At 43.5% G+C, this 26,508-nt stretch overlaps 1 protein-coding gene across 1 annotated transcript in view; it reads left to right on the plus strand.

Moving 5' to 3' along the window:
* Nucleotides 1-2,025: 2,025 nt before the first annotated feature.
* The window catches only part of HHIPL1 (HHIP like 1), a 37,836-nt gene continuing 13,353 nt past the window's right edge, over nt 2,026-26,508 (plus strand). The window contains exons 1-4 of the mRNA XM_063118039.1: nt 2,026-2,310; nt 12,006-12,652; nt 19,626-19,769; nt 24,576-24,904. Coding sequence (XP_062974109.1) covers nt 2,026-2,310; nt 12,006-12,652; nt 19,626-19,769; nt 24,576-24,904 — 1,405 coding nt within the window. The remainder of the gene's footprint in view (nt 2,311-12,005; nt 12,653-19,625; nt 19,770-24,575; nt 24,905-26,508) is intronic.

Consider the following 26,508-nt stretch of genomic DNA (forward strand, 5'->3'; position numbering starts at 1 on the left):
TTTTGTAAGTTTTTAAAATAATTGTTTCCTTTTTTTTTTCTTGCCGTACTCAAGCATTGTTATTGTTTGTTGGTATATTATTTATTTATTTATTTAATTTGTTACATTTATATACCGCCCCATAGCCGAAGTTCTCTGGGCGGTTTACAAAAGTTAAAACAGTAAACATTAAAAGTATAAAAAATTTAAAAACATAAAAACAACAATATAAAAACTACAGTATCCATTTAAAAACAGCAGTTCTGGGGGGTCTGTTAAAAAACAAACTTAGCGTTGTTAAATGGTGTTAAATGCCTGGGAGAAGAGAAATATCACATTAAATACGGGTTTTTAAAAATGATTCTGATAGGAATGGGGGTATGATATATATCGCGCAGTATGTAATGCGGATTGTCCACAAGTGGGGCTCTACCATCGCTTCTGTTCCATGAACAGCTAACCCTGCCAATTCCATTGCAAAGTGATGCCCACCACTAGTGCAATGGAGACTTAGCACTTCTAGGCGCAAGCCCCCAAATGAGTGGAAATTCTCATTTCTGTAATGGGATGGATTGGTAGAGCTCCCTTACGTGAATTCAGCCGACCTGCCCTGTTCCAGAAACAAGTGCTTCTGCTCATTTCGGATTGCCTTTATTGGATAATGCCCGTTGTTTTAAATGACGCTATTTCTTGTTTTCATTCGCCACCCTGAGCTCCTTTTTTTTTGGACATAAGCCAGGATATACGTTTTTAAAATAAATAGGAACTGATGTCAACAACAGCAGCAGGGAATTGAACAATGTAAAAATAATAATCCCAAAGTAATGCACCAAATTACAGTGAAAATGGTTATATTACCAGCAATGAAACACAATTTCTGTTACATAAGCAGAACAGAACATTCCCGGGAAAGAATACAACATGTTCCTTGCTGTTTGCAGTTAGGTTTATTTTATACGATTGTAAATGTTAACAGTAGGAACCGATCATGACTGTCACAACCTTAAGATGAGGAAACCAGAAGTAAAACAATAACAACCTTGCACATACAACGCGAAATGTCAGACCTTCTGCTTTAAAATGCTTTATAACAGTTTCGACAACTGTATATGGAGTGTGTCCTGGGCCCCAACAGTTGTCAAAACTGTCATAAAGTGCTTTAAAGCAGTAGTGTAGATCCTATAGGCTACTTTTAAGCTTGGGGGATTTTCTCTGCCCCCTAATTAACAAACAAACAATTTAAAAAGTTTACAGTGTTGTCTTTAAAAGGCCTGCGAACCAGATGAACTGTCTTCACCATACTTTTTTGTCAGCCTCCCCCTACCCCCGAACTTTTAGGATGGCTATGGGCCTGAGAAGGGGCCTAGTGCATTTTAGGGAATGTGGGGTGTACTTTATCCAACGTTAGGAACATATACTGGGGAGAGCGCTTGGCCCTTTTCCTCGCCCGGCTTGTTCCTTCAGGAGAGCCGGCGGCTGCCTCAGCACGTGCCTTCTTCCCTGGCGCTCAGGCAAGGTCGGCGGGCGCTGCTCCAGCGACTGTTTACACGCCCCGAGCTGGAGGAAGGCGGCGCCTCCTCCACTTTCCTTCCCTTCTTTTGGGTCTGACCGAGGCGCTTCGTAGAGCAAAGGAACGGCCGGCGTGGCGCCAGGGATACGGCGGGAACGCGTGGCTTCGCTCGCCCATCGTCAGGCCATAAATCCTGAGTTCTCCTCACACGCTGAACCGAGAGGGCGTGAGGAGAAGCGCGCTGTCCTGGTACGGCGCCCAGGGGCGCATCGGCTCGCTTCGTCCACCGCCAGAGGAGCCGCTCCCTGCTCCCCGCGTCGCCAAAGGGGCCCTCCGGGGACGGCGCCGCGCTTCAACGCCTTGCGCGGGATCGAGGGCGCGGCCGGGAGGCTAACGGAGCGCTGAGCGGAGGCAGCCGGAGTCCAGGGCTGGAGGGAGCCATGCCCGAGAGAGCGCCGCGGCGTTACCGCTTCCCAGAACCCGCCGGGCCGCGCCTGCCCTGAGCGCGGCCGCCGCGCTAAGGAAGGAAAGCCAGCATGGCGCGGGCGCGGGCTCCCGGCTGCCGCTCCTGGCCCCTGTTGGCCCTGCTCCACGCGCTGCTCTGGCTGGAGCGGGCGGCGGGCCACCCGCAGTGCCTGGACTTCAAGCCGCCGTTCAAGCCGCCGCGGCCGCTCACCTTTTGCGTCCAGTACTCGGACTTCGGCTGCTGCGACGCCGAGCGCGACGCCGCCCTGCTGCAGCGCTACTACAGCGTCAGCGGGCACCTCGACCGGGCCGCCTACACCAGCTGCGCCAGCCACCTGCAGAACCTCCTGTGCCAGGTGAGCCCGGGCTGGCGGCAGCTGCCCACCGCCGCCTCCCGTCAAGCCACATTCCCAACCATAAAGATGCACCAACCTGTGCCATGTATTTATTAATGTATTTATATTCTGCCTCTCTCCCCTCTTGCAAGGAACCCAAAGTGGCTTACCTAACTCTTTTCCGCCCCATTTTATCCTCACAACAACCCTTTGGGGTTGGGGTCCATTCTCTTCTGCTGCCCCTTACGCCTGGAACGCTCTTCCAGAACATTTGAGAACTACAAGTTCAACCACAGCTTTTAAAGCTCAACTAAAAACTTTTCTTTTTCCTAAAGCTTTTAAAACTTGATGTTGTGCAGACTTCTACTGTTACTTTCTACTGTTAGTTTTACCCTACCCTGTGCCTGCTTACCCTACCCTGTACCTGTTTGCATTCTCTTCCCCTCCTTATTGTTTTACTATGATTTTATTAGATTGTAAGCCTATGCGGCAGGGTCTTGCTATTTACTGTTTTACTCTGTACAGCACCATGTACACTGATGGTGCTATATAAATAATAATAATAATAATAATAATAATAATAATAATAATAATAATAATAATAGGTCAAGTGGAGAGTCAGTGACTGACTGGCCGAAAGTCACCCAGTGAGCTTCATGGCCCTGTGGGGACTAGAACCCAGGTCTTCCCAATCTCAGTCCAACAGTGTAACCACTATATTATTATTATTATTATTATTATTATTATTATTATTTATTTATTTATTTATTTATTTATTTATTTATATAGCACCATCAATGTACATGGTGCTGTACAGAGTAAAACAGTAAATAGCAAGACCCTGCCGCATAGGCTTACAATCTAATAAAATCATAGTAAAACAATAAGGAGGGGAAGAGAATGCAAACAGGTACAGGGTAGGGTAAGCAGGGTAGGGTAAGCAGGCACAGGGTAGGGTAAAACTAACAGTAGAAAGTAACAGTAGAAGTCTGCACAACTATATACCACATACTATACTGAGTTATATCTGCCACGCTGGATGAGTGGCACTGCCCCGCCATCTTTATGCTGTGGCAGGGCTGCCTGTAGTCACACCCCACATGGGAGAAAGGGAATAAAGTTCGGTGTTGGAATGGGACCCTGTGCTCTGCATGCAGAAGAGCCAGTGGAGGCTGGTGGCTCTGATTTCAGTGGGGCTGTGATTCCATTTTGGGTTTCAGTCAAAACCAGAGAACTCTGAAGGAGCTATCCAAGGTGCTGAACCCACCCACCCACCAAACTAGGTTCAGCACCTTGGACAGCACTTTTTGCATTCTGGCAGGTTCTGACTGAAACCCGAAATGTATTCACAGCCCCACCAAAATCAGAGCCACCAGCCTCTGCTGGGAAGAGCCTCTGTGGGGTTCTCTCTCCAAAGGTTTCACTATCAGATCATGGGAAGGACCTCTGCCTAATACTGGGCTAGGTGGAGAAATGGTATGACCTGGTTTAAGGTAGCTTCCTATGTTCCTATCCAAGGGACTGCTCAGGATTGTAATGGGTGTTTGAAAATGATTACGCAAGTGCAGACAAATGGGAGGTGCTACCCATATTGCTCTACCTTGGTGCACCTGTCCTCCCTGTGGAGACAAGGTGCTGGGTCCTGTCAGTAGTCTGCATAATTTCCTACCTTAACCTTTTTCCTGCTTTATAATTCATTCAGGATTTGTCAGGATTGCAAAGAGAGCCAAAAGGATCTCTCTCCAAACTGGGAGAATGAGCGTCAAATATGGTTCAGTGTAAGCCTGTAAAGTGATGCATGCTGGGGCAAAAAGTCCCAGTTTGCTGATTGGTGCTGAGCTGGCTGTGTCTGACCAAGAAAGTGATCTTGGGGTTGCGGTAGACAGCTTGATGAAAAAGTCGATCCAGTATGCAGCTACTGTGAAAAAGGCAATTCTGTGTTAGGCATAATTAGGAAAGGGATTGTAAATAAAACTGCCAACATCATGCTGGCATACTATGTACAGTTCCTGTCACTGCACCTAAAAAAAGGGTATTATAGAGTTGGAAAAGGTGCTGGAAAAAGCAACTAAAATGATTAAGGGGCTGAAGCAATTCCCTTATGAGGAAAAGTTAGAACATCTGGGACTCATTAGCTGAGAAAAGACGTGAGTAAAGGGAGACCTGATAGAAGTGTACACAATTATGCATGGTGTGGAGAAAGTGGAGTAGGAGACATTTTCTTCCTTGCTCATAATACTAGGATGCAGGGTCATCCCATGGAGCTGATTGGTGGGAGATTCAGGACAGATAAAAGGAAGTAGTTCTTCACACAGCGCATAGTTAAACTATGGAAATCACTACCAGAAGAGTAGTGATGGCCATGAATTTGGATGCTTTAAAGGGGATTGGAAAAATTCATAGAAGATAAAGCTGTCAATGGTTAGCCTGATGGCTATATGCTAACTCCAGTATTAGGTTCAGTATGCCTGTGTACACTAGTTGCTGGGGAACATGGGTGGGAGGTTGCTATTGCTCTCATGTCCTGCTTGTGGATTTCCCTTAGGCCACTGTGTCAACAGAATGCTGGACTAGATGGACCTTTGGTCTGATCTGACATGGCTCTTACATTCTTTTGTGTCATGTTAGGGTAAAGGAATAGCCTGGCTCCATATTTTTGTATTCAGAACCAGTGTCACTTCTTCTGGGGCATGGGTGTGTGTGCCACGATAACCACCAAGCATGTTGGCACACGTCTCTTGGGTTCCATTTTGAAGCCATATTGGTGTATCAACAATACACCAATATAAAATTGTTATGTATTTTTGTATGCAAATAATTTTATATTACATTATAATATTGTATTTCTTTGGGTTTTAATATTTTGTAAATTGCCCAGAGAGTTTTGGCTAATGGGCAGGATAGAAATGCAGTGAAAGAAACATGAATGAAATAAATCATCCATATGAATGTACTATATAGAACAGGGGTGGGTAACATTTCAAGGTCGAGGGCCACTTTCCCATGCAGCAAAATGGGTGGGACCCAAAGTGGGTGGGTAACATCCCTTCTCTCTCTCTTCTGTATTTCTCTTCCCTTAATTCATCCATCTCTCTTCCACTTCCATACATACCCTAATGCAGCCAAGAAGTAGCATGAAACAGTGCTTCTGGTGCAGGTTACTGTTTTTCTGCTGCTAATAATAGCATCAGAACAGTGACCATTTCCCCTCTACCCAACTGATGGCTGATCAGCTGGACAGCGAGAAAAGGTGGGCTGCCCACCTGCGTGAAACAGGATTGCTAGAGTTGTCGTTCCCCCCTCCTTTCCATGCGTTCTTTCTTGCAGAATCTATTTAGCTAGATGAATGGTTTATTTTATTGTATGCATTTATATAACTCCTTTCTGGGCAGAAAGCTCCCTCAAGGTGGATGGGACTGTTGTATATGCTTGAACCCTTTGTGGCTTTGGGGGTACCTTCTTGGTTAAGTGTATTCCAATATTTGTGCATTCACCAGATGCATGATTCATCTGTTTTTAAACGTGATGTTCCTCTTTGAAGAATGTAAGAGGAGTCCTTCTGGACCAAAGTGGCGGCTTTGGTCCAGAAGGGGAGAGAAGGTAAGGGATGTGAGTTAACTCAGCGTGGACTAATAGTCAACTTAACACTGATCCTAATCTACACCACGGTTGATTATTATCATGTTGTGTGGGGAGTAGCCCCTAGATAAACAACTGTCAAGTTGATTATTACCCCATTGTTGACTATCGTGTTGGACAAACACAGCCAGTCATTCTGTGAGTGGAGATTTGTAATGGTAGGAGTTCAGTTGAACCCTACAATCTATCTGATGGACCCTCTGGGGCAAATGAATGTTGTGCTCCATACTCAACAAGTAGCGAGGCTAGAGGAAGATACATGGAATGTTTCTCTCATTTCTTCCCTGTTAGATCTGTTAGGCACCACATATCCCCCTGTCCCAAAGTGAATGCTGTTGACCCAGCTTGTATTTTCTATCAACTGTTTTCCCTTTTAGAATCTGCCAAACTCAATAAGATGTGCAGTTTGTGCAGCCTCCTTGTCTAGTTTGCAAAATCCGCTGGACCAAATGCATGCCAATGCAATATCCACTCCATAGATGAATATCAGCACTTTGTATGTTCTTAAGCCATGAGATTTCCTCCTGTATCAGGTGTGTTGGACAGGTCTGAATGAATGTGCTGTATGTTCCTCATTTCCACAGGACCTGCTTTGACAGACGATTCTGTTTGCCTGTTTTGTCCTCTCTGTGCTTGATCACTATTCCAGAGGATGTTAATGCAGCCTTCCAATAGCGTATGAGAATCCCAATAGCACCTGAAAGACATTGAAAAGATTTGCTTGATTTCCATCCCTCCCACCTTCTCTGAATCCTTCCTGCCCCTGCAGAATGTGTATTAAGTGAGCATCCACTGTAAAAGAGAATACCAGTGCTTTGTATGTTCTCATTCTAGGCATTTTTCTGTAAAACGTTCCCATCTGAAAGCCAGTGTATTAGTTGCTTCTATTCAGCCTTCCCCAACCTAGTATCCTCCAGATGTTTTGGACCTAGCCAATTCCCAGCTGGTAATGATAAACCAAAACATCTGTAGAGCATCAGGTTGGCGGAATGATATCGTCTCACACCTGCAGGGCCGCATGTCTGGTATTGTCCCATGAACTCCTAGAACTACAGAGTTGGAAGAGACCTGAACACCATCTAGTCTATCCTTCTCCATTCCCAGGTAGTAACAGAGGGTTCAGGAGGTGGGGATACTGTTAAATGTTTATATTAATTTGCATGGCCTTTATTATATTTTATTGTTTCAAAGCAAAGCAGGAGGGATTTCCTCCAGGGAAAGCAGGGGGCATGGGAAGTTGCCATGTGATTCTGTGCCAGGCACGTGACGTCTGCACTGATCATGAGAGTTGCCCAACTTTGATGATGGATAGAGAGTAAAAGAGGCTTTCATTTTGAGGGACGAATTGAAACTGATAAGTGCAAAAAGATTACTGAAGCATCTTCCTTGGGTCAAGGTCTTACATTGCATATGGAGGGCTTGTATATGGGGAGGGGCCATAACTCCGTGTGATAGAGCACCTGCTTCATAGGCAGAAGGTCCCAGGTTCAATCCCCAGCTTCTCCAGGTAGGGCAAGGAAGGAATCCTGCTTGAAACCCTGGATAGCTGCTGCTAGTTAGTGTTGATAATATTGGGCCAGATGGACCAATGGTCTGATATAGTATAAGGCAGCTTCCTATCTATGTATAGCATTTTTTTTTAATTCTGTATGGTTCTGGAGATATTATGTAGTAGGATATGGCCATTGCTTTGTCACTTGTTCAAGAAACTGGATCATCCACAGCTATGAAGTAAGAGCAAGATATGTCCTGTGTTCTCCTCTTTCAGCCATTCATTGTGTTTATGTTTTTAGGTTATGGCAGATGAATAATTTACAGGAATCCATTAGATTGATTTAGGTCCTGCTTCTCAGGCTCACAGATGGTAATTTTCCTCAAAATGTAGTCATTAGTCACATTATTTTGACAAGTGTCTCTGTGTATGAATGTGAATACTGCAAATTTCAGCTCTTCCTATATTTAGTTGTGGTTTATTACATGACATTGTTCCGCTTCTTGGAATTGGTTAGAATGTCAATCACGTTGCCATATTTATTCCTTTCTGCATTGCTGGCAACAGACAAAAATAACTGTCAAAGCCTGTGTGTTTGCTCCCATGATACTTTGTTACTGGAATGATGGGGGACGCGAAACTCTTAGAGGGAGTCAGAAAAATTACAGCAGTATACACCATCTCTGCATGACCTCTTTGGGTTGCAATCCTAAACATGCTTTACTTGAGGGTGAGCTCCATTGAACCCAGTGGGACTTAACTTCAGGTAAATTTGCATTGGATTGCACTGTTAGTGTAGTAAATACCTTATGGCTGGTTCACGTGTGGATGCTCATCACCTAACAACTACTAGCATCAAGTGATGACTTGCATGTGTGAATGACTTGTTCCAGGTCGAACACTACAGACAGAACTTTCATATCTCAGTGATGATGCTTTTCCAGGAAGACAGTTGACACGTTCAGCTGTGAGTCATCCAACAATGAGTAATCAAGTCATGTACCTGCATGTGTGAATCAGCCCTTTCTTGAAATAAGCTTGCACATTAAGCGGATATATCCTCATCCACAGAAAATATGTTAATATAGCATTTATTGCTACATACTGATCCCCCCGCCCCGACCTCATCTCATAGATTCAGGGCAGATTCAAATATTCCTACTTTATCCTTGCAGAAAACAACTCAGATTAGCTACTGAACCATGTACAAGGTTGTGCTACTATCCTATAAAACAAAACAAAAAAATCTTGGGACCACCAGACCGCCTTCCTTTATATATACCGAGGAGACCTTTAAGATCAGCAGTGGAGGCCTTGCTGGTCATTCCGAAATGAAAGAAATGCTGCCATGAAGAAGCTCAATGGCAGGGCTTCTCTGTAGCAGCACCCAGCCTCCGGAAAACTCTCTCCCATGCAGTTTGGGAGGCAGAAAATGTGACATCTTTCAAATGCTTCCCAAAAAAAGGGAAAAAGACGGACATCATGGCTAAAGAACTTGAGGGAATAGTATAGCTGTACTACTATACAATTATTCAGAGCAAAAACAAAAATAGCTGTAATGATAACTAACCTCCGATAGGAGAGGGCACCTTTAGAAGAAGACTCATAAGGAAGGATCCCACCCCCCACCTCTAAAACATCTCAATGAGAACTGAGAGTGTTCAGTGCCTATGGAATACCAATTGACTTGCAGGAGTGTTGGGTAAGGATGGAAAAGGGACTAGAATTAATTGGCTGGAACTTTGAACGAGTACTCTATATGCAACTTTTTTGTTGTTGTAGGCCCCACTTTGGCTCAACTAAACACCATTTTTCTTGAATGCATTATATACTGATATGGTTAAAATACTAGCAAAGACCATGGAGATTATTGTTTGGTATTTGCGTATAGTGCTACATTTTCTAGGTGAGAGCCGATAGCGATAGCACTCAAGGGGAAATTACAGCAGTTTTCTAAGAAATTTTACTAGAGCTGCCAAACCAATATCATAGATAAACAAGTCACAATTCAATTACAACAAACCCATCTTTGATTCCAGCTGCAGTAGTTCTTTTCTTGCCGGGGGGGTGGGGGATATCGGGGACAAGATCATAGCTTGCTTAAATAAGTGGAGCATTTTAACCAAACAATCAAACTTTTTACATTACAGCGAATCCCTTTCCCAAGTCCTAATCACAGTGTGTTCTTTTGATTTGGTGTTCATTCATGCAGTGAAATTCTCTTGACTGATTTAAATGAGTAAAACCCTGTTAATGCTGTAAGTTGGGGGATTTTTAGAAATGTTTTTGGAAGTGCATTTTACATCATCTTGACCTCAGCTGGCCCAGCTGTATGCTTAAGTTCAGCCAACAATATCAAATTACAGTCAGTTAAAACAGATGTGATCCTTTGATTGGTTGATCGTAAGCAAAGATGTTACAAGCACAGCATGCATTTCTACTTTACTTTCCAATGTAAGATTATGGCTTTGCAGTTGTGAATGCTTGAATTCAGTAATTTCCTCGCTAGCACACACAAAAGCATTGGATTTAGTGTTGTGTGTAAACTGTAGCTTCTTCAGGATCTCTCCTTTCATTTCTTTCTTTTTTTAAAAAAAAATAGAACCCAATTCTAGCTTTTTTGCCAGTGAAAATAGGATTCAAAGCATATTGGCAATCTCTAGTGAAACCTTCAAATGTTTCTAATCAAATCTTAGTCGCATTTCTAGTATTCAGAGGACAAGATTCCGGTGGCCTGTACAGCTTCTTACTGCTCATCAGGAGTACCAGAAACTGAATAATGATTGAAATAGGAAAATAGTTGTAAATTTACATAATGTATACAGGTAGAAGCATTTCTGAATTTGGGGCGGTGGTATGTAAGCATGTACGCATCACTCTGGCTAAAAATTCCATTTTTGAGAGTAGCACAGTCACAATATGCCCTAAGCCAGGTTTACAATCTAAGTTGCAGTGTTGGTACAGGATACTCTTAGAGCTCCCATCAGAGGAGAGTTTTATTGCACGCTCGTTACTGGGCACTCATGAATTTTTCGGGTCCCTCTCACAACATTGTCTGCCTCCCACCCCTTCTAGCTTTCTTTGCGCTACAAAAAAACACCCCAGTATGACTTATTTTTAAAGATGGAAGTTGCCACTATCTCCTGCACTCAACACAATCAAAACAGCCCACTGAATGGGCCATGTGCACGTTGTTTACTTCCTCTTTCGAAAGATGAAGTAATGAGGGACAAATGCACGGGCGGAGAAACGACGGTAAGGAAACACAGTTTCCCCCCGTGTGATGATGCTCTTAGTCTCTTTTGTGTCTTCTACCTTTTCTTGTAACTTCTCTTACGTTTCTGCCCTGAAGAAAAAAATAAATGACATTCATATACAGATCTACCATCTGAATTATATCCTGGGTCTGAATATGTTTGGATAATTCTGGATCAATATGCACATTTCTGGGTATTGGAGGTGGCTGTTGTCCCATAACTGCAAGGAAATTTTGTGGGCACTAGCAGTGAGCAAGCTTTGTAGTAGAGAGTTCTGCAGCCCTCAATTAAAGAGGTTTAAGGGACATGGTCTCTTAGGCATGGCAGGAAAAAATTATATTCATGCAGCTATTGCCTTAAAATCCAAACCAACTCTATACTGAAACCAATCACAGCAAACTACTGGATTACTACGTGACATGGAAACATCCCACTGAAGCTTCTTATATGGCAAAGCAATTATTGAGCCAGTTCCTCCCCATATGCTTCTGTTATGTTTTATCTCTTTATGACTAGACAGATGGTGAACATTCTCTCATTCTGCTGTGTGCTTAACACCAACTTTTGGCTGTAGTTGCAGGAAAAAAAACATGCAGTAGAAAAATAAAGTAATGTAATATCCATATCTATACTACTATGCTTTTGCATGCAGAAATTTATTTTTTCCTTGGAGGAAAAAAAGACGGGGTATAAATGAAATAATTCAAAGTGCAGTCAGCTGTTCTGTGCATGCATTTTCAGTATGCTAAAAGTATCCTTGTGAAAGGAGTAGAGACTATAGCACGTTGCAAATATTGTCGCAGTTCCTTGTTCCTGTTTTTTAAAATTCTGCAACATATTAAAATGTTATTTTTAAAAATACCGACTGTACAGGGCAGCAACTTTAAACATTTCAAGCATCTTGGACGTTTATAATGAAGGAACTGATCTCTAAACACCTAAAGCACAGAGCTACATTTGACATATGACGCTGCCTTCTACTGAAACAGACCATTTCATCCATGGGGAGAGCAGTCTAATGGCCTCTAGACAGTGTTTGGAGGGCCATAGGATAGTTTGGATTCTTGAGCTCCCTGACTCACCCTTCTTCCCATTGCAGCCGGTGCTTCAGCTGGTATCATAGAATCATAGAATAGAGTTGGAAGGAGCCTACAAGGCCATCGAGTCCAACCCCCTGTTCAATTCAGGAATCCACCTTAAAGCATCCCTGACAGATGGTTGTTCAGCTTGTCTAGTTTGGCTTTTAGTGGACCAAAGCGGAGTTTCCTATTTTGGCTAATGGTGCAGTGAACAGACACAACTGATGCAGGCTTCCCCTTTATCTGTAGGAATGCTCCCCCTACGCTGCTCACCTGTTTGATGCTGAAGACCCTTCTACTCCAGAGAGAACGGTACCAGGACTGTGCCAAGACTACTGTGTACAAGTGTGGCAAAGCTGCAGGTCCATGTTCCGTTATCTCACTCCTGACGAAGAGTTACTGGCCCTAGAAAACAACATGATGAAGTTCTGCCGTTATTTGTCCTTGGATGATACAGACTACTGTTTTCCTCACCTCCTAGTCAATGAACAACTTTCTCAGAACCTTGGGGTGGTGACCGCTGATTCAGAAGGATGCCTGCAGTTGTGTTTAGCGGAGGTCGCCAATGGGCTTAGGAATCCAGTTGCCATGGTCCATGCAAATGACGGGACTCATAGATTCTTCATTGCCGAACAAGTTGGCTTAGTCTGGACCTACCTCCCAGATCGTTCACGGCTTGAAAAAGCATTTCTGAACATCAGTGAAGCTGTACTTACCTCACCTTGGGAAGGAGATGAGAGAGGTTTTCTAGGTATTGTCTTCCATCCTAAATTCAAATTTAATGGTAAAGTGTATGTCTACTATTCAATTGAAGTTCAATATGAAGAGAGAATCCGAATCAGTGAGTTCAGAATTTCTCCTGATGACATGAATTCTGTGGACCATGGTTCTGAAAGGTATTGTATGCACCTTTATCTGTTGCATTTATTTAAGCTTTGGGAAGGCACACCCGCCCACACACTGCTAGGGATTGCTAATAACAATGAATTCTTAGAACTGGAACATGAAAACTAAATACGGCTTGGCTTCATTAAGCTTAGATCAGGGGTGCAGAATCTCAGGCCTGAGGGGGTCAAATCCAGCCCACCCCTTTCCCCTGGCAAGAGCATAAATTGTTTGGCGTTTCCCAGCTTTTGGGCAGTCCCCCCCACTTCTAAAAGGCTAGAATGCCTTTCCTAAGTCTTAGTTACTGGCAATAAGAACTTTAAACTAAAATATGCTGGTAATTTTTGGTGTTTTGCTCCGCCCCTTTTGCTCCACCCACCACTGGAATGAGTTTCTCTGAAATGGAATTTGGGCTTTGGGAATTCTGCACCCCTGGCATGTATGCTTCCTAGCTGCTGCTAGAGATCACCCTTCCTCCAATCCAAGGAGTGTCATGAGCTTTTTTTTTTTTTTTTAAACGTATAATGGCTTTTTGAAGATTCCCTCATTTGCCATTGTTGCACTAAAGTTGGGTTATGGCGAGGCCTGGAACCAGACATGCAAGATAATTAATGGCTTGCTACAGGGGATTCTGAAAATTGTGCTCCATGCTAGTCTCCAAAGGAGACTAGCCCTGATGGTTGTGTGCACCAGTTGCTGGGGAATGTGGGTGGGAGGGTGCTGTTGCACCATGTTATTATTGTTATTATTTATTTATATAGCACCATCAATGTACATGGTGCTGTACACAGTAAAACAATAAAATAGCAAAACCCTGCCGCATAGGCTTACATTCTAATAAAATCATGATAAAACAGTAAGAAGGGGAAAAGAGTGCACCAAACAGGCACAGGGTAGAGTAAAACTAACAGTATAAAAGTCAGATCAAAATCAAGTTTTAAAAGCTTTAGGAAAAAGAAAGGTTTTTAGCTGAGCTTTAAAAGCTGTGATTGAACTTGTAGTTCTCAAATGTTCTGGAGGAGCGTTCCAGGCGTAAGGGGCGGCGGAAGAAAATGGACGAAGCCGAGCAAGGGAAGTAGAGACCCTTGGGCAGGTGAGCAACATGGCATCAGAGGAGCGAAGAGCACGAGCGGGGCAATAGTGTGAGATGAGAGAGGAGAGATAGGAAGGAGCTAGACAGTGAAAAGCTTTGTTGGTCCCTGGACCCTTGGTCTGATCCAGCATGGCACTTCTTATCTTCTTATGACTCCCCTTCCCCCGGATCATATTAGTTAGTGATCATGGGGACTCCCCCCCCTTTTGCTGTAGCATATGGTTTGGTTGACTTGATTTCAGACATCTGGGTGTGTTTACTAAACTGTTCGGTGTCTACAGACACCTTTGGCTTAGTGCCTTTTGTTCACTCTAACACTTTATGTTTGGCACACAATCATCTGGATAATGTGAATTGTTCTGCAGAAGAGTGAATAAACATAGAGAGGCTTCATGGTGATGGTCTGGATGACCCTTACTTCCCTTAGACTTGAATGAACCTAATGACTATATGAGCAGAAAGAGATCATGCAAGTCACACACACCCTACAAACAATCCCAAGAGGCTGGAAACCTTTGCACAGCTGTTATTTGGAAGAAATCCTTGGATTCTGTAATCAGTCAGATAAAAGCCCTTCTGTTTCAGCCTTGAAAGCTGTTCAACATTGAAAGATGTTCTTGCTCCTTTAAACATCAGCGTATATGTCCCTGTGATTCACAGTTCGTCTCTTCACTGTGCATTTTCACTGATGTTTTCAGCGTTTGCGCTTTACTTGGGGGGAGCAAAATTGTTGCTCAAGTAACACGGGTGATATGAAGCATGAGAACTCAACTACAAGCAACTATTCTCTCCTGTGACTTTGCTATCGGGACTTGAGCCACGGTGGCTGTTGAATCTGGTGACCCAAGGAAAGATAGGCTGGGATTCTGCCTGTGCTCTACCACACAGTCTAGAGGAGGGAACTGTAGGAAAGTCATCAACCCCAGCCAAGGAACAAGCTTCTTTACATCAGTAGGCCAAAGCAGAGTTCCAGACACCCATAAAGCCTCCAGGTCTGGTTTGCTCATTGCTCTGAGCAATTAGGAGATCTCCTCTTGCTGACTAAAGACTACAGGAAGTGGTTATAACATAAGCACATGGCTTAAATCCTAAGATAATTGAAAATAAGCAAGTTAACAGAAGGGATATTTCTCATCCTTTTCTCCCTCCGAGCGACTTATACCCCACAAAAAGTTTCTCTGGAAGATTAGTGGGCTCTCCTGAAAAATGTAGGATGCAGGGATGCAGGCATGGGGAGACTGTTGAAGTAATCACTGGAAATCAGGCAAATTCTGCAGTGGCTGAAAGGATAGCTTCTTTTCTAGTGAACATAAGAAGAGCCAAGGTCCAGCATTCTGTTCACATAGTGGCCAAACAGCTGCCTGTGGGAAGCCCATAAGTAGGACATGAATGCAATCGCACCCAGGCAACTGGTAACTGGTGTACATGGGCCTACTGCCTCTGATACTGGAGGTGGCATATAATACCATTGATAGCTTTCTCCTCCATGAATGTGTTTATTCACCTTTTAAAGATATCCAAATTGGTGGCCAGCACCACACCATGTGGTAGCGAATTCCATAGTTTAAGGAGGGAACAGCGGGACCTAAGCACCTAACAAGAAAGGAACAGGCAGTCAGCAACAGAGCCTGACAGGACAGTGATGGGCCATTATTATTAAACTTGTAATTGGAGTTCGGATGTGCTGGCTGGTCAAGTGAATTTTCTTAGGTTGGATAGGAAGCGGTGATCGAATGGCAGAGCCAGCTGTGTGAAGGAGGACCTACTGAAGTTTGACAAGAGTCAGGAGGGATAGTTGAGGAGATGCGCAACTACGGTCCTTGACTAATCCTTCGCTACATATGTTTTCAGAAAGCAAGCAGGAAACGATAACGTCAAGTGACCTTCACTTCGTTTTCCATTGAAGTGTCTGGCATTAGGCCTGGGACATGGCGGATCTCTGCCAGCTGAGCTGTATTTGTCTGGTTGTATATCAGGAGTCTCCAGACATGTAGCTTTTAATTTGGAGAGGTCATTGTGACACTCAGCATTGAGGAAGGCTGAAAAGCAACATAAGTCTACTTGAATTATTGCAAGTAACAACAAGTCTTTAAGTGGACTGGATTCTTAGCCAGCAAATACTTTGGGGAAATTGCATGTGTGGTGGAGGGTGGGATGATTACATGCTTAGCATCCCTTTCTCCCATTTGGTGTCGTTCTGAGTCATTCTTGTAAAAATGGACAGTGTGTAACATCTGGTTCTTCAATTGTAAGCAGCGAAGGAAAATCATCGTTGAGTGGCTTGTGACTTTTCTCCAAATCGAACGATAGAGTAATATCTTTATTAGGACCAACTAAAATGTCTAGTGAGCATGCTACTTAATTCTCTAGAACACACCCTGGTACCATCCAGATTTGACTACTCCAGTGAGTTGTCTACTCTATGGGGCTGCCGTTGGCAACTTCTTGCAAACTTCTGTTGGGCCAGATCTACACCAAACAGGATATTGCAGTATGAAAGTGGTATATAAGAGGCAGGAGCCACACTATTGCTTTACAGTGGTATTGAAGTGCACTGGCAACTGTTGGGGGCCCATGACACTTACCATATACCGCTTTCATTGTGCCATATCCTGCTTGGTGTAGATCTGGCCATGGTCAAAAATACTGCTGCTAGGTGGTTGGCTACAATGGTCTGAAGAGAACATATCTCACTAGTACTTAAACTACTCCACTGGCTGCCAGGCCATTTCTAAGAAAAATTCAAAGTGCTAGTGCTTACCTTTAAAGCAGTATAAATGGACTTGTAGCTTTAAAAGTCCAATACAGCTTGGTACCCAAGTATCTGAAGGTCTGCCTGCACCAATATGAACTTGCCCATACACTGAGTTCAACTTTAGAGGCCCTTCTCTGGGTGCCTCAATCTTCAGAGATCAGGTGGGGGCAATCATAGAAAGGGCCTTCTTGGTTGTGACCCCGTCTATGGAATGCTCTCCCCAGGGAGACTCTCCTGCTGCCTGCCTTTTGTAAGTGGAAGCCTTTTTCATTTAAACACCGTTTGAACTGGTTTAAACCTTCTTTAACCTTTGCGCTACTGTCATTCACCCATTTATGTATGCTGAGTTTTATTGTTTACTTTGATTGTGTAATTATTGTTGTAACTGAGAGCGATAACACTGAAGGGCAGGCTGTAAAATTGTACATAAATAAATACAATTACACTGTGCTAGGTGTAAAACAGATTTAGGCTTGCACCAAAGACCACTAGGAGGCCAGTCTCTCCTTGAAAATATAAAAATTAGCAATTATTCCAACCTGCCTTAAGTGTTAACTCACAGAGGCTAGAGAATGATCCGAATAACTGCTAGCTGAAGAAGAAGAAGAATTCTGAGGAACTTGAAAGCTTGCTTGCTACTCTGTGACATTTTAGTTGGTTCTAATAAGATATTACTATATTGCATTTTTGTTTTGAATATGGACCAAGATGGCTAGCTGCAATTTTTCTGTATCCTCCAAGAGAGATTATGAAGAGAGACTGAAAGAACTGGGCATGTTTAGCCTGGAGAAGAGAAGATTGAGGGGAGACATGATAGCACTCTTCAAATACTTAAAAGGTTGTCACACAGAGGAGGGCCAGGATCTCTTCTCGATCCTCCCAGAGTGCAGGACACGGAATAACGGGCTCAAGTTAAAGGAAGCCAGATTCCGGCTGGACATCAGGAAAAACTTCCTGACTGTTAGAGCAGTGCAACAATGGAATCAGCTACCTAGGGAGGTTGTGGGCTCTCCCACACTAGAGGCCTTCAAGAGGCAGCTGGACAACCCTCTGTCAGGGATGCTTTAGGGTGGATTCCTGCATTGAGCAGGGGGTTGGACTCGATGGCCTTGTAGGCCCCTTCCAACTCTGCTATTCTATGATTCTATGAAAAAGGAAACTGCAGCCTTATACGATAGCAGGGATGGGGAAATTGTGGCCCTCCAAATGTAGTTGGATTCCAACTTCCACCAGCCCCACCCAACATGGCCCATTACCACGAATGGCAGGGGGTGTAGTCCAGCATATCTGTACTATAGACATGGCTCCTTGTATGTTTCATATTAGTTTTAAAACTTGAGACACTGTTTCTTTCAGATTGATTCCTTGCTAAGCATTTATTCACCTTGCTGCATTATAATGACACTTTGGAGAACTAAGTGGAAGCATATTGTGTACAGCGCTTAGACAGTTGTGCGGTTGTAGAGCTGAAGTTCGGAAATGCTTTGAAGGTGAACAGAGCTTGGGGGATGGGTGGGATGATCTTGGCTTTAAATTCAAGCATTAAAACTGACATCTGCTTCATGCATTTTAGCTTTTGTGGTTTGGACGAATATTTCCCATACTTAATTTTCTGCCCTTTTTTTTTTAAAAGATTTTTCACAGAAAATGATTCACATTTTAGGGAAGCTATTAAATATTATTTTAAGTGGGGAATTTCCCCCCCCCCCCCCATGGTCTACCTAGGGCACATTCAAGCACCTCTGATTTAGGTGGTCAGATAACCTGTTTCATGATCCTTCAACTCTCGCAGGTTAGAAGAGCTATGGCTCAGTAATAAATCATATGTTTTTGATGCAGGATGCCCCAGGTTCAACCCCTAGAACAACAGCCTCCCTCAATGTGGTGCCCTCCACTGTTGATTGAAACACACAGCTGCCCACTGAGGCTAGAAACAGATCCAAATAACTGCTAGCTGAAGAAGAAGAGGAATTCAGAGGGTCCCGAAGGCTTGCTTGCTACTCCGTGACAGTTTAGTTGGTTCTAATAAGCCATTACTGTACTGTTACTTTTTGCATTTATGGACCGACATGGTTATCTGCATTTTTAAAGTTTCCTCCAAAGAGAAACTACAGCCTTATACTATAGCAGGGTGGAAAACCAATGCTCTTAAGAGGTTGATGGGTTTCCGTCTCCTATCAGCACCAGCCAGCATGGCCAATTATCAGGGGTGCTGGGGAAGGCTGCCCTAGCATCTTCAGCTGAAAGGGTATTGGGTGAGACCTTGGAGAGCTGTTTGTCAGTCACAGTAGACAACAGCTAGGCTGGATTAACAAATGTTTTGACATGGATAAAAAGCAGCTTCATAAGGTTGTTGTTTGGTAGTAGAGCACAAGTTCCTAAGCAGCTCCTGGCATCTCTAGCTAAAGATCAAGGATTAGGGGATGGGAAATATTCCTATCTGAAACTCTGGAGAGCCACTGTTGCCATATACGAAAGAGGGCAGCTTTAACTGTGATGAAGAAGGAATTTCACCAGGTGCTGCATGCATACAAAGGACATTTGCCGAAATTCCCTTTTCTGTATAACTGTTAAAGGTACAGGAGCCCTGTCCTCCTTTCCTTATGGTCACCTTAACCGGAGCATGTACAAACCTGGTCAGTCTCTTCTGTTAGAGCTTGAAGCTACAAATCTAGAACTCTTCCCTTGATTGCCACGATGTCCTTGGCAGCCACCTGGTCATCTGTTAACCTGACCAGTTGATTCCCTAGATCAGCCTGCCCTAACTTGGTGTCCTCCAAATGTTGAAACCTGGACAGACGTTTTTAAGAAATTAACTCAGCCATGCTGCCCAGATGTTAGAATTCCAAGTAAATGTTACACTCTGGCTTGAACAAAGTAAAATAAAATAAAGCTTTCTCTTTTTGAAAGGGTCTAAAAGGAGTTGTTGCTCATGACTTTAGTTTTTTAAAAATGACACCACTGTATTCATTAGTGCCAAGCCAAAAAACAGGGCTTGGATAATATGGATGTGTATTCAGTTGATACACATTTAATCCAGAGTCTCAGTTATTTACGACTTATTTTTGTTGTAGTTCCTCTGCGTTGCTAATATTTTGTTACCAGGATTCTTTTTCTTCTCTTTTTTTCTCCCTAGAATAATTCTGGAGGTGGAAGAGCCAGCTTCCAATCACAATGGAGGAGAACTGTTGTTTGGAGATGATGGTTATCTTTATATCTTCACTGGAGATGGGGGAATGGGTGGTGATCCTTTTGGGTCATTTGGAAATGCTCAAAACAAGTAGGTGTCTTAAATATGTGTTCTTTTGCGGGAGGGGCAGGCAGGCTCTATTCTCTCTGTTGCTTTCATGTAGATATTAATAGTAGCACATATTCTAATTGCTTTCTTGTGCTCAAGTTGTATCTTGGATTTTGCAGTGCAATAAAGGCATAGGGTTGGATCCAGACTAAGTGCACAATCCTATGCATATTTAGACAGAAAAAAAAGTCCTATGACTCCCAGCATGCTCCAGGCAGCCATGGCTGGCCGGGAAATGCTGGGAGTTGTAGGACTTTTTTTCTGTCTAAACATGCATAGGATTGCACCCTAAGTTAGTTCAACTTAGTTCCCATTGAAATAGGTGAGACTTAAGTCATGATTAATTTGTCCCATTGATTTCGGTGGAACCTAAGTTTTACTAACTTAGTCTGGATCCAACCCATAATATTTAGTGTGCCGTTTTCTGTTGATAAGTCTCACCCATTGAAATAGGTGAACCGCCCAGAGAGCTCCGGCTATTGGGCGGTATAGAAATGTAATAAATAAATAAATAAATAAAGTCATGATTAATTTGTCCCATTGATTTCAGTGGAACCTAAGTTCTACTAACTTAGTCTGGTTCCAACCCATAATCTTTAGTGTGCCGTTTTCTGTTGATAATCTAATCTGATAGATATTTTTTTCCTATGGTAACATCATTCCGGATCTTAGAGTTTAGTTTACATGGGGAAGTCTCTTTTATTCTGTAACCATGCTAATTCCATAAAGCCATCAGAAGAGTCCTGCTGGATCAGACCAAAAATCCATCTAGTTCAACAGTCTATTTCCAATAGTGGACAGTCAGATGCTTTTGGGAAACCCACAAGGAAGACATGAAGGTGAAGTCCGTCCCCTATCGATTGTCCCCAACATCTGTTACCCAGGCTAATGCAGCCTCTGAACATAGAAGAGATGGCCTTTGATTTTGTGAAAGAGTGGAATTGTCCCAAACAGGAATACATGGTTGACTACATGGGGAAAAAAGAGATTTCAGTGTCTGGAGATGTTATTCAATCTTCCTTAAATGCCAAGCCTGACTCTTCAAGGAGTCCATGGTATGGCCCCAAGGAGCTTAAGGAAAGTCCCCGAAGAACCCAGGAAGGAAATGTATAAAACATCTTGATGTGTGGAGGGTCATTTCTTTTCAAGGGCTTGAAAAAGAGATTTACTCACGATCTCACGGCTACCATGCACACAAACACAAAAGTGAAAGTCACAAGAGACCTGTTGAGGCACTATTCTGTCTGGATGGAGGGTTCCATTCTCGCTTTCCTGAAAAACATCCAGCCATGTTGGGTCAGAAAAGAGAAATACCAGGCGCATAGGCCCCACGTTGTTCACAAGAAGTGCTAGTGAGATGGGCCAGATGTACCCCCTAGGGGAGCTTGAGGCTGAAATGGAGGGAATGGAACAAAAAATAAATCAGTGTGTTTGCCTTGTAGTTATTGGCTGAATAGTCCCTGTCAGATTGAATTAGTACCTGATCATGCAAATGTTCCGTAGGATTTGACCTAAGCTCAAGTCACCTGACTAGGGTACACTCCAAACAAGGGGAGTGGCACATCCACCATTGCTTGCTTTTGTGTTTGAGGGGTAGCTGATAGGAGAAAGATACTATAGGGATGGACAATTCTGTCAGTTTTGGTTTCTCTACGTTTCTCATTTTTTCCTCTCCTTCAGTTTGGTTCATCTAGAACTTTGAGAATTTCTTCAGTCTTAAGTTCAATTTGTCCTGAGTGTTGAGAATTATTTTTAAGAGTTTGCATGAAAAAATCATCCATGGGGAGAGCAATCTAATGGCCTCTAGACAGTGTCTGAAGGGCCATAGGATAGCTTTGATTCCTGAGCTCCCCGACTCTTTGCATGAAAAATCATAAGGATTTTTGTGTACATTTCTTCTAACACACACACACTTCTGAAGGCACTTTTGCCTACTATACATATTTTTTGCAACAGGTCATAGGATAGCTTTGATTCCTGAACTCTCCGACTCTTTGCATGAAAAATCATAAGGATTTTTGTGTACATTTCTTCTAACACACACACTTTTAAAGGCACTTTTGCCTACTATACATATTTTTTGCAACCTAAGATAAGGCACATTTGGAAGTTGTTGACTTTAATATTTGTTTGCATAACAACCACACACCACGTGACAACTACAACCAAGTTCTGTGAAGTTGTTAAAAGACAAAAATAATAGAACCTGCCTTTGGTTCTAACTTTATTTGGCCCTGTAGGAGCTTAACCCATTGAAATGAATAGGGGCTGTGTATAAACCCTTTCATTCTCCTGTGCAACTCTTGTTCACCTAGATGTGGTTTTCACAGGAGACGTTCCAGGTGGATTGTGCCCAGGGTTTTTAATGGTGAAAGTCCAATTGTTGAATTTACTGATGTTCAGAACTAAACTTGCTTTCCTGGTAGCTTGATACTTACTTCACTCAATGGCCAATGCAGCTTTTTAACTCTGAACCACCAGTTTAAATCTGTCACTTGGATATCCTTGGGAAAGCTGCTTAATAGTCCCTTTGAAATTAAATGGTCTTCTTCCAAGTTCTGATGCATGAATGTCCAGAATAAATAGACCTCAGCTAGGTAGCCTCACTAGAAATCCCAGTGACGACCTGGATTAGTAGACTCAACAAAATGAATGATCCCCTTTTCCCCATCATAACGGAGAAGTGTGCATTCCATACTACTTATTCTTTGCATAAACATAAAGGTATAACCTGTATACCTTTAACCTATACAACCTGTAGGTGTGTTTGTTTATTTATTATTCACATCTCTAGCCTGCTCGAAACATACAATTCCAATGTGTTCAAAACAGACTCGTCTAAACGTACATTTGCAGGCATTAGACGGTCAGCCCATCAGAGACCAGCCTTTAGTTAATGAAGTGCTTATCTCATTTACCTAATCATTTCTGGTGATGCAGCACCAGCCCTAACGTTAGGCAGAGTGAGCTGGCTGCCTTAGGTAGCAGGGGCTGAGCGTGGTGGGGAGATGTTTCAGGACAGGGCTGTGTGTGTGTAATGGAATGGAACGCCCTGCTCCCCCAAAGCCAGCCTGGTACCCACAGGTGCAGTAGAAGACACTGGCCGATTGCCAGTTATATGCCACAGCCGCAGATTCGCAGCCAACGTGGGGCTTTCCCCTGAAAATCCAAAGAAAAAAAGTCGGGGACTTACCCTGACTTTTTTCTCCAGAGTGAGGCAAGCACACCTGTCTAGTCTCATTCTGGAGTCACAGTGAAAGCATGGCCAGGTGGATGGCAACCCGTGATTGGTCACCGTCCAATCAGGCAGAGGACGGGGTGGGCCTGGCACTGGAAAGCCCGCCTTCACTGTGGCGTCAGGCTTAGCCGCCACCGCCCGCAGCAGTGAAAGCGCAGGGTTTGAGCTCATTGTGGTGGCAACCCATCGCCATATAGACAGCCCCCTGGAGAGCTGCTGCCAGTCAGTGTTATCAGCACTGGGCTTAGATAGACCAATGGTCTGACTCAGTATAAAGCAGCTTCCTATATTCCTATGACTTCCTGACATGGTTCTTCTTAAGAAGGAACTTGATCTTCCCTGGCCTCTCTTTGGTCATCAGCCCTGAGGACAACATGGACTTCCATTTCAGACATCATGGCTAAATCACGGGGTGCCTACTCTGCATGCGCTTCAGGCGTCCATGCTCCATTTTCTTCTCTCACTCCTTGATTCTTGGTAACTATCCTTGGCAGTGATGTCTGAATCAGATAAAGTATGGTCACCCCAACTATAGTTTGCCTCCAAGTCAGAATCAGAAACCTCAGTTTGAAAGTATGTGGTTACCATAGTTGGCTTGATTCAGACATCATTATTCTGACTCAGAAATAAGATGGAAAGTGTGGGAGTTCATAAGACAAACGGTTCATGAGGGTTTGGTTGCAAACTGAACTGGGGAAGTTCCTTACTTCTCTTCTTAGGACACATATAAGGCATCAGGCTGTAGATTGGTGGTGCTTCACAAAAACACCCTACTACATTAGTGATGGACATCTTTAGAAGGTCCAGGGGGCATTTTTCCATGGGCCCCCCTCAACAGACTGCACCTCTCACATACCATGGGTGCCTAAAATGGGGGAATTAAAGCAAAAACAAAATGCCATCCACAGCTGCTACAGAGCTCCAAAAAAGGTTGATATTAGCTTGTTTGCTATGAAATAAAGATGTTTTCAGGAGGTGCCAGAAGCAGCAGAGTATTGGGGCTTGCCTGACCTCCAGAGGCAGGGAGTTCCATAGTCCACCTGGCTCAAGAAGAAGAAGAGCCTTCAGTTGGTGGCCCCCTTTCTATGAAACTCCCTGCCTCTGGAGGTCAGGCATATAGCAACACTGTGTCATTTGTGGGACCTCCTGAAAACAGCTTCATTTCAGGAAGTCTTCCTTGACCGGCTGGCCAGTTTTTATTGGAATTCTGTTTTCAAAAATAATTTTTATCATGGAGTTTTATTCTTTAATCTTATCTTTGTATCTTTTATTGTATCTTTGTATCTTTTATTGTTTATTGTTCCAGAATCTATCTAGATGTGGAGCAGTATATAAATGCTGTGTATAAATAAATAAATACATAAATATTCCTCAAGAACCTCTGTTTTCATAGAATCATATCATAGAATAGCAGAGTTGGAAGGGTCTACAAGGCCATCTAGTCCAAACCCCCTGCTCAGTGCTGTTTTGTTGCTGCTGCTGCTACTGTCCTTGGAGACAAACGCTATGTTTAAACAAAATACTGTCCTTTATGTTTTGCACATCAACAGGTCAACACTGCTAGGCAAAGTGCTCCGGATCAACGTGGACAACAATGACCAGGGGCCCCTTTATCAAATCCCTCCCGACAATCCCTTTATTAATGAATCCAAAGCCCGGCCCGAAGTCTATGCTTACGGGGCGAGGAATATGTGGCGTTGTTCTTTCGATAGGGGTGACCCCTACACAAAGGAAGGGAAAGGACGGCTTTTCTGTGGTGATGTGGGACAGAATAAATTTGAAGAAATCGACATTGTGGAGAAAGGGAGAAATTATGGCTGGAGAGCAAGAGAAGGGTTCAGCTGTTACGACAAAAAGCTTTGCACCAATTCCTCATTAGGTAATTATGGGTTCTGAGTAACTGAACTGGATAATACATTGTTTTGGTGCCAGCGCTTCCATTATTATCTTGTGCTCTTTGCAATTTGATTGTTTATTTGTAAACATATATTCCGAGGACAGTGTGATCTGTGACCCATTGGGTTTAATACAGTCCATCTGGGGCTCAGTAAATCTCCTATTTTTGTTCCCCGTGTGGAACAGGGGAGATGCCCAAAACCTGGCAGAACACCATGTGTGGCTACTGAACTTTATAGAGCTGGAAAAAGTGCAGAAAGGGGCAACTAAAATGATTAAGGGGCTGGAGCATCTCCCCTATGAGGGAAGGTTACTGGGATTGTTTAGCTTGGAGAAAAGGAGGCTAAGGGGAGGCATGATAGAGGTGTACAAAATTCTGCATGGTATGGAAAATGTGGATAGGGAGACATTTTTCTCCCTCTCTCAAAATACTAGAACCCGGGGTCATCCCATGAAGCTGATTGGTGGGAGATCCAGGACAAATAAAAGGAAGGACTTCTTCACACAGCGCATAGTTAAATTATGGAACTCACTACCACAAGACGTAGTGATGGCCACCAATTTGGATGGCATTGTTGTTTTTATGCTTTTTATGTTTCTAAACTTTGTATATTTCATAGAATCATAGAATAGCAGAGTTGGAAGGGGCCTACAAGGCCATCGAGTCCAACCCCCTGCTCAATGCAGGAATCCACCCTAAAGCATCCCTGACAGATGGTTGTCCAGCTGCCTCTTGAAGACCTCTAGTGTGGGAGAGGCCACAACCTCACCAGGCAACTGAATCCATTGTCGCACTGCTCTAACAGTCAGGAAGTTTTTCCTGATGTCCAGCCGGAATCTGGCTTCCTTTAACTTGAGCCCGTTATTCCGTGTCCTGCACTCTGGGAGGATCGAGAAGAGATCCTGGCCCTCCTCTGTGTGACAACCTTTTAAGTATTTGAAGAGTGCTATCATGTCTCCCCTCGATCTTCTCTTCTCTTTGTTTTTAATGCTTACTGTTTTTAACTTTTGTAAGCCAACCAGAGAGCTTCAGCTATAGGGTGGTATATAAATGAAACAAATAAATAAATAAATTAAAAGGGGGTTGGATAAATTCCTGGAGGTGAAGGCTATCAATGGCTACTATTAGCCCTGATGGTTGTGTGCTATCTCAAGTATCCGGGGCAGTAAGCCTGTGTGCACCAGTTGCTGGGGAACATGGGTAGGAGGATGCTGTTGCACCATGTCCTGCCTTGTTGGTCCCTGGCCAATGGCTGGTTGGCCACTGTGTGAACAGAGTGCTGGACTGGATGGACCCTTGGTCTGATCCAGCATGGCCCTTCTTATGTTCTTATGGACTTAATTCATCTTGGAAGTTGCAGGTATAGCTTTCCTGTCCCATTTTCAGGCCAGAAGTGAAACTGAACTGCAGAATGCATTGAAGCAAAGTTGTTGCTCTTTGGATTACGCAAAGAGTAAGAAGTGGAAAATGAAGCCAAGCTCCTACATTGCTGCTGTTCCACTTCTTAGCCAACTATGCAGCTAATAACGCCCCAGCATGCCAGATTTTCCTAGCGGTTGCTTCATGGATTGGACAAATATGCAGAA

Source organism: Elgaria multicarinata, chromosome 2 (genome assembly GCF_023053635.1).
Source record: "Elgaria multicarinata webbii isolate HBS135686 ecotype San Diego chromosome 2, rElgMul1.1.pri, whole genome shotgun sequence".
Classification (NCBI taxonomy): domain Eukaryota; kingdom Metazoa; phylum Chordata; class Lepidosauria; order Squamata; family Anguidae; genus Elgaria; species Elgaria multicarinata.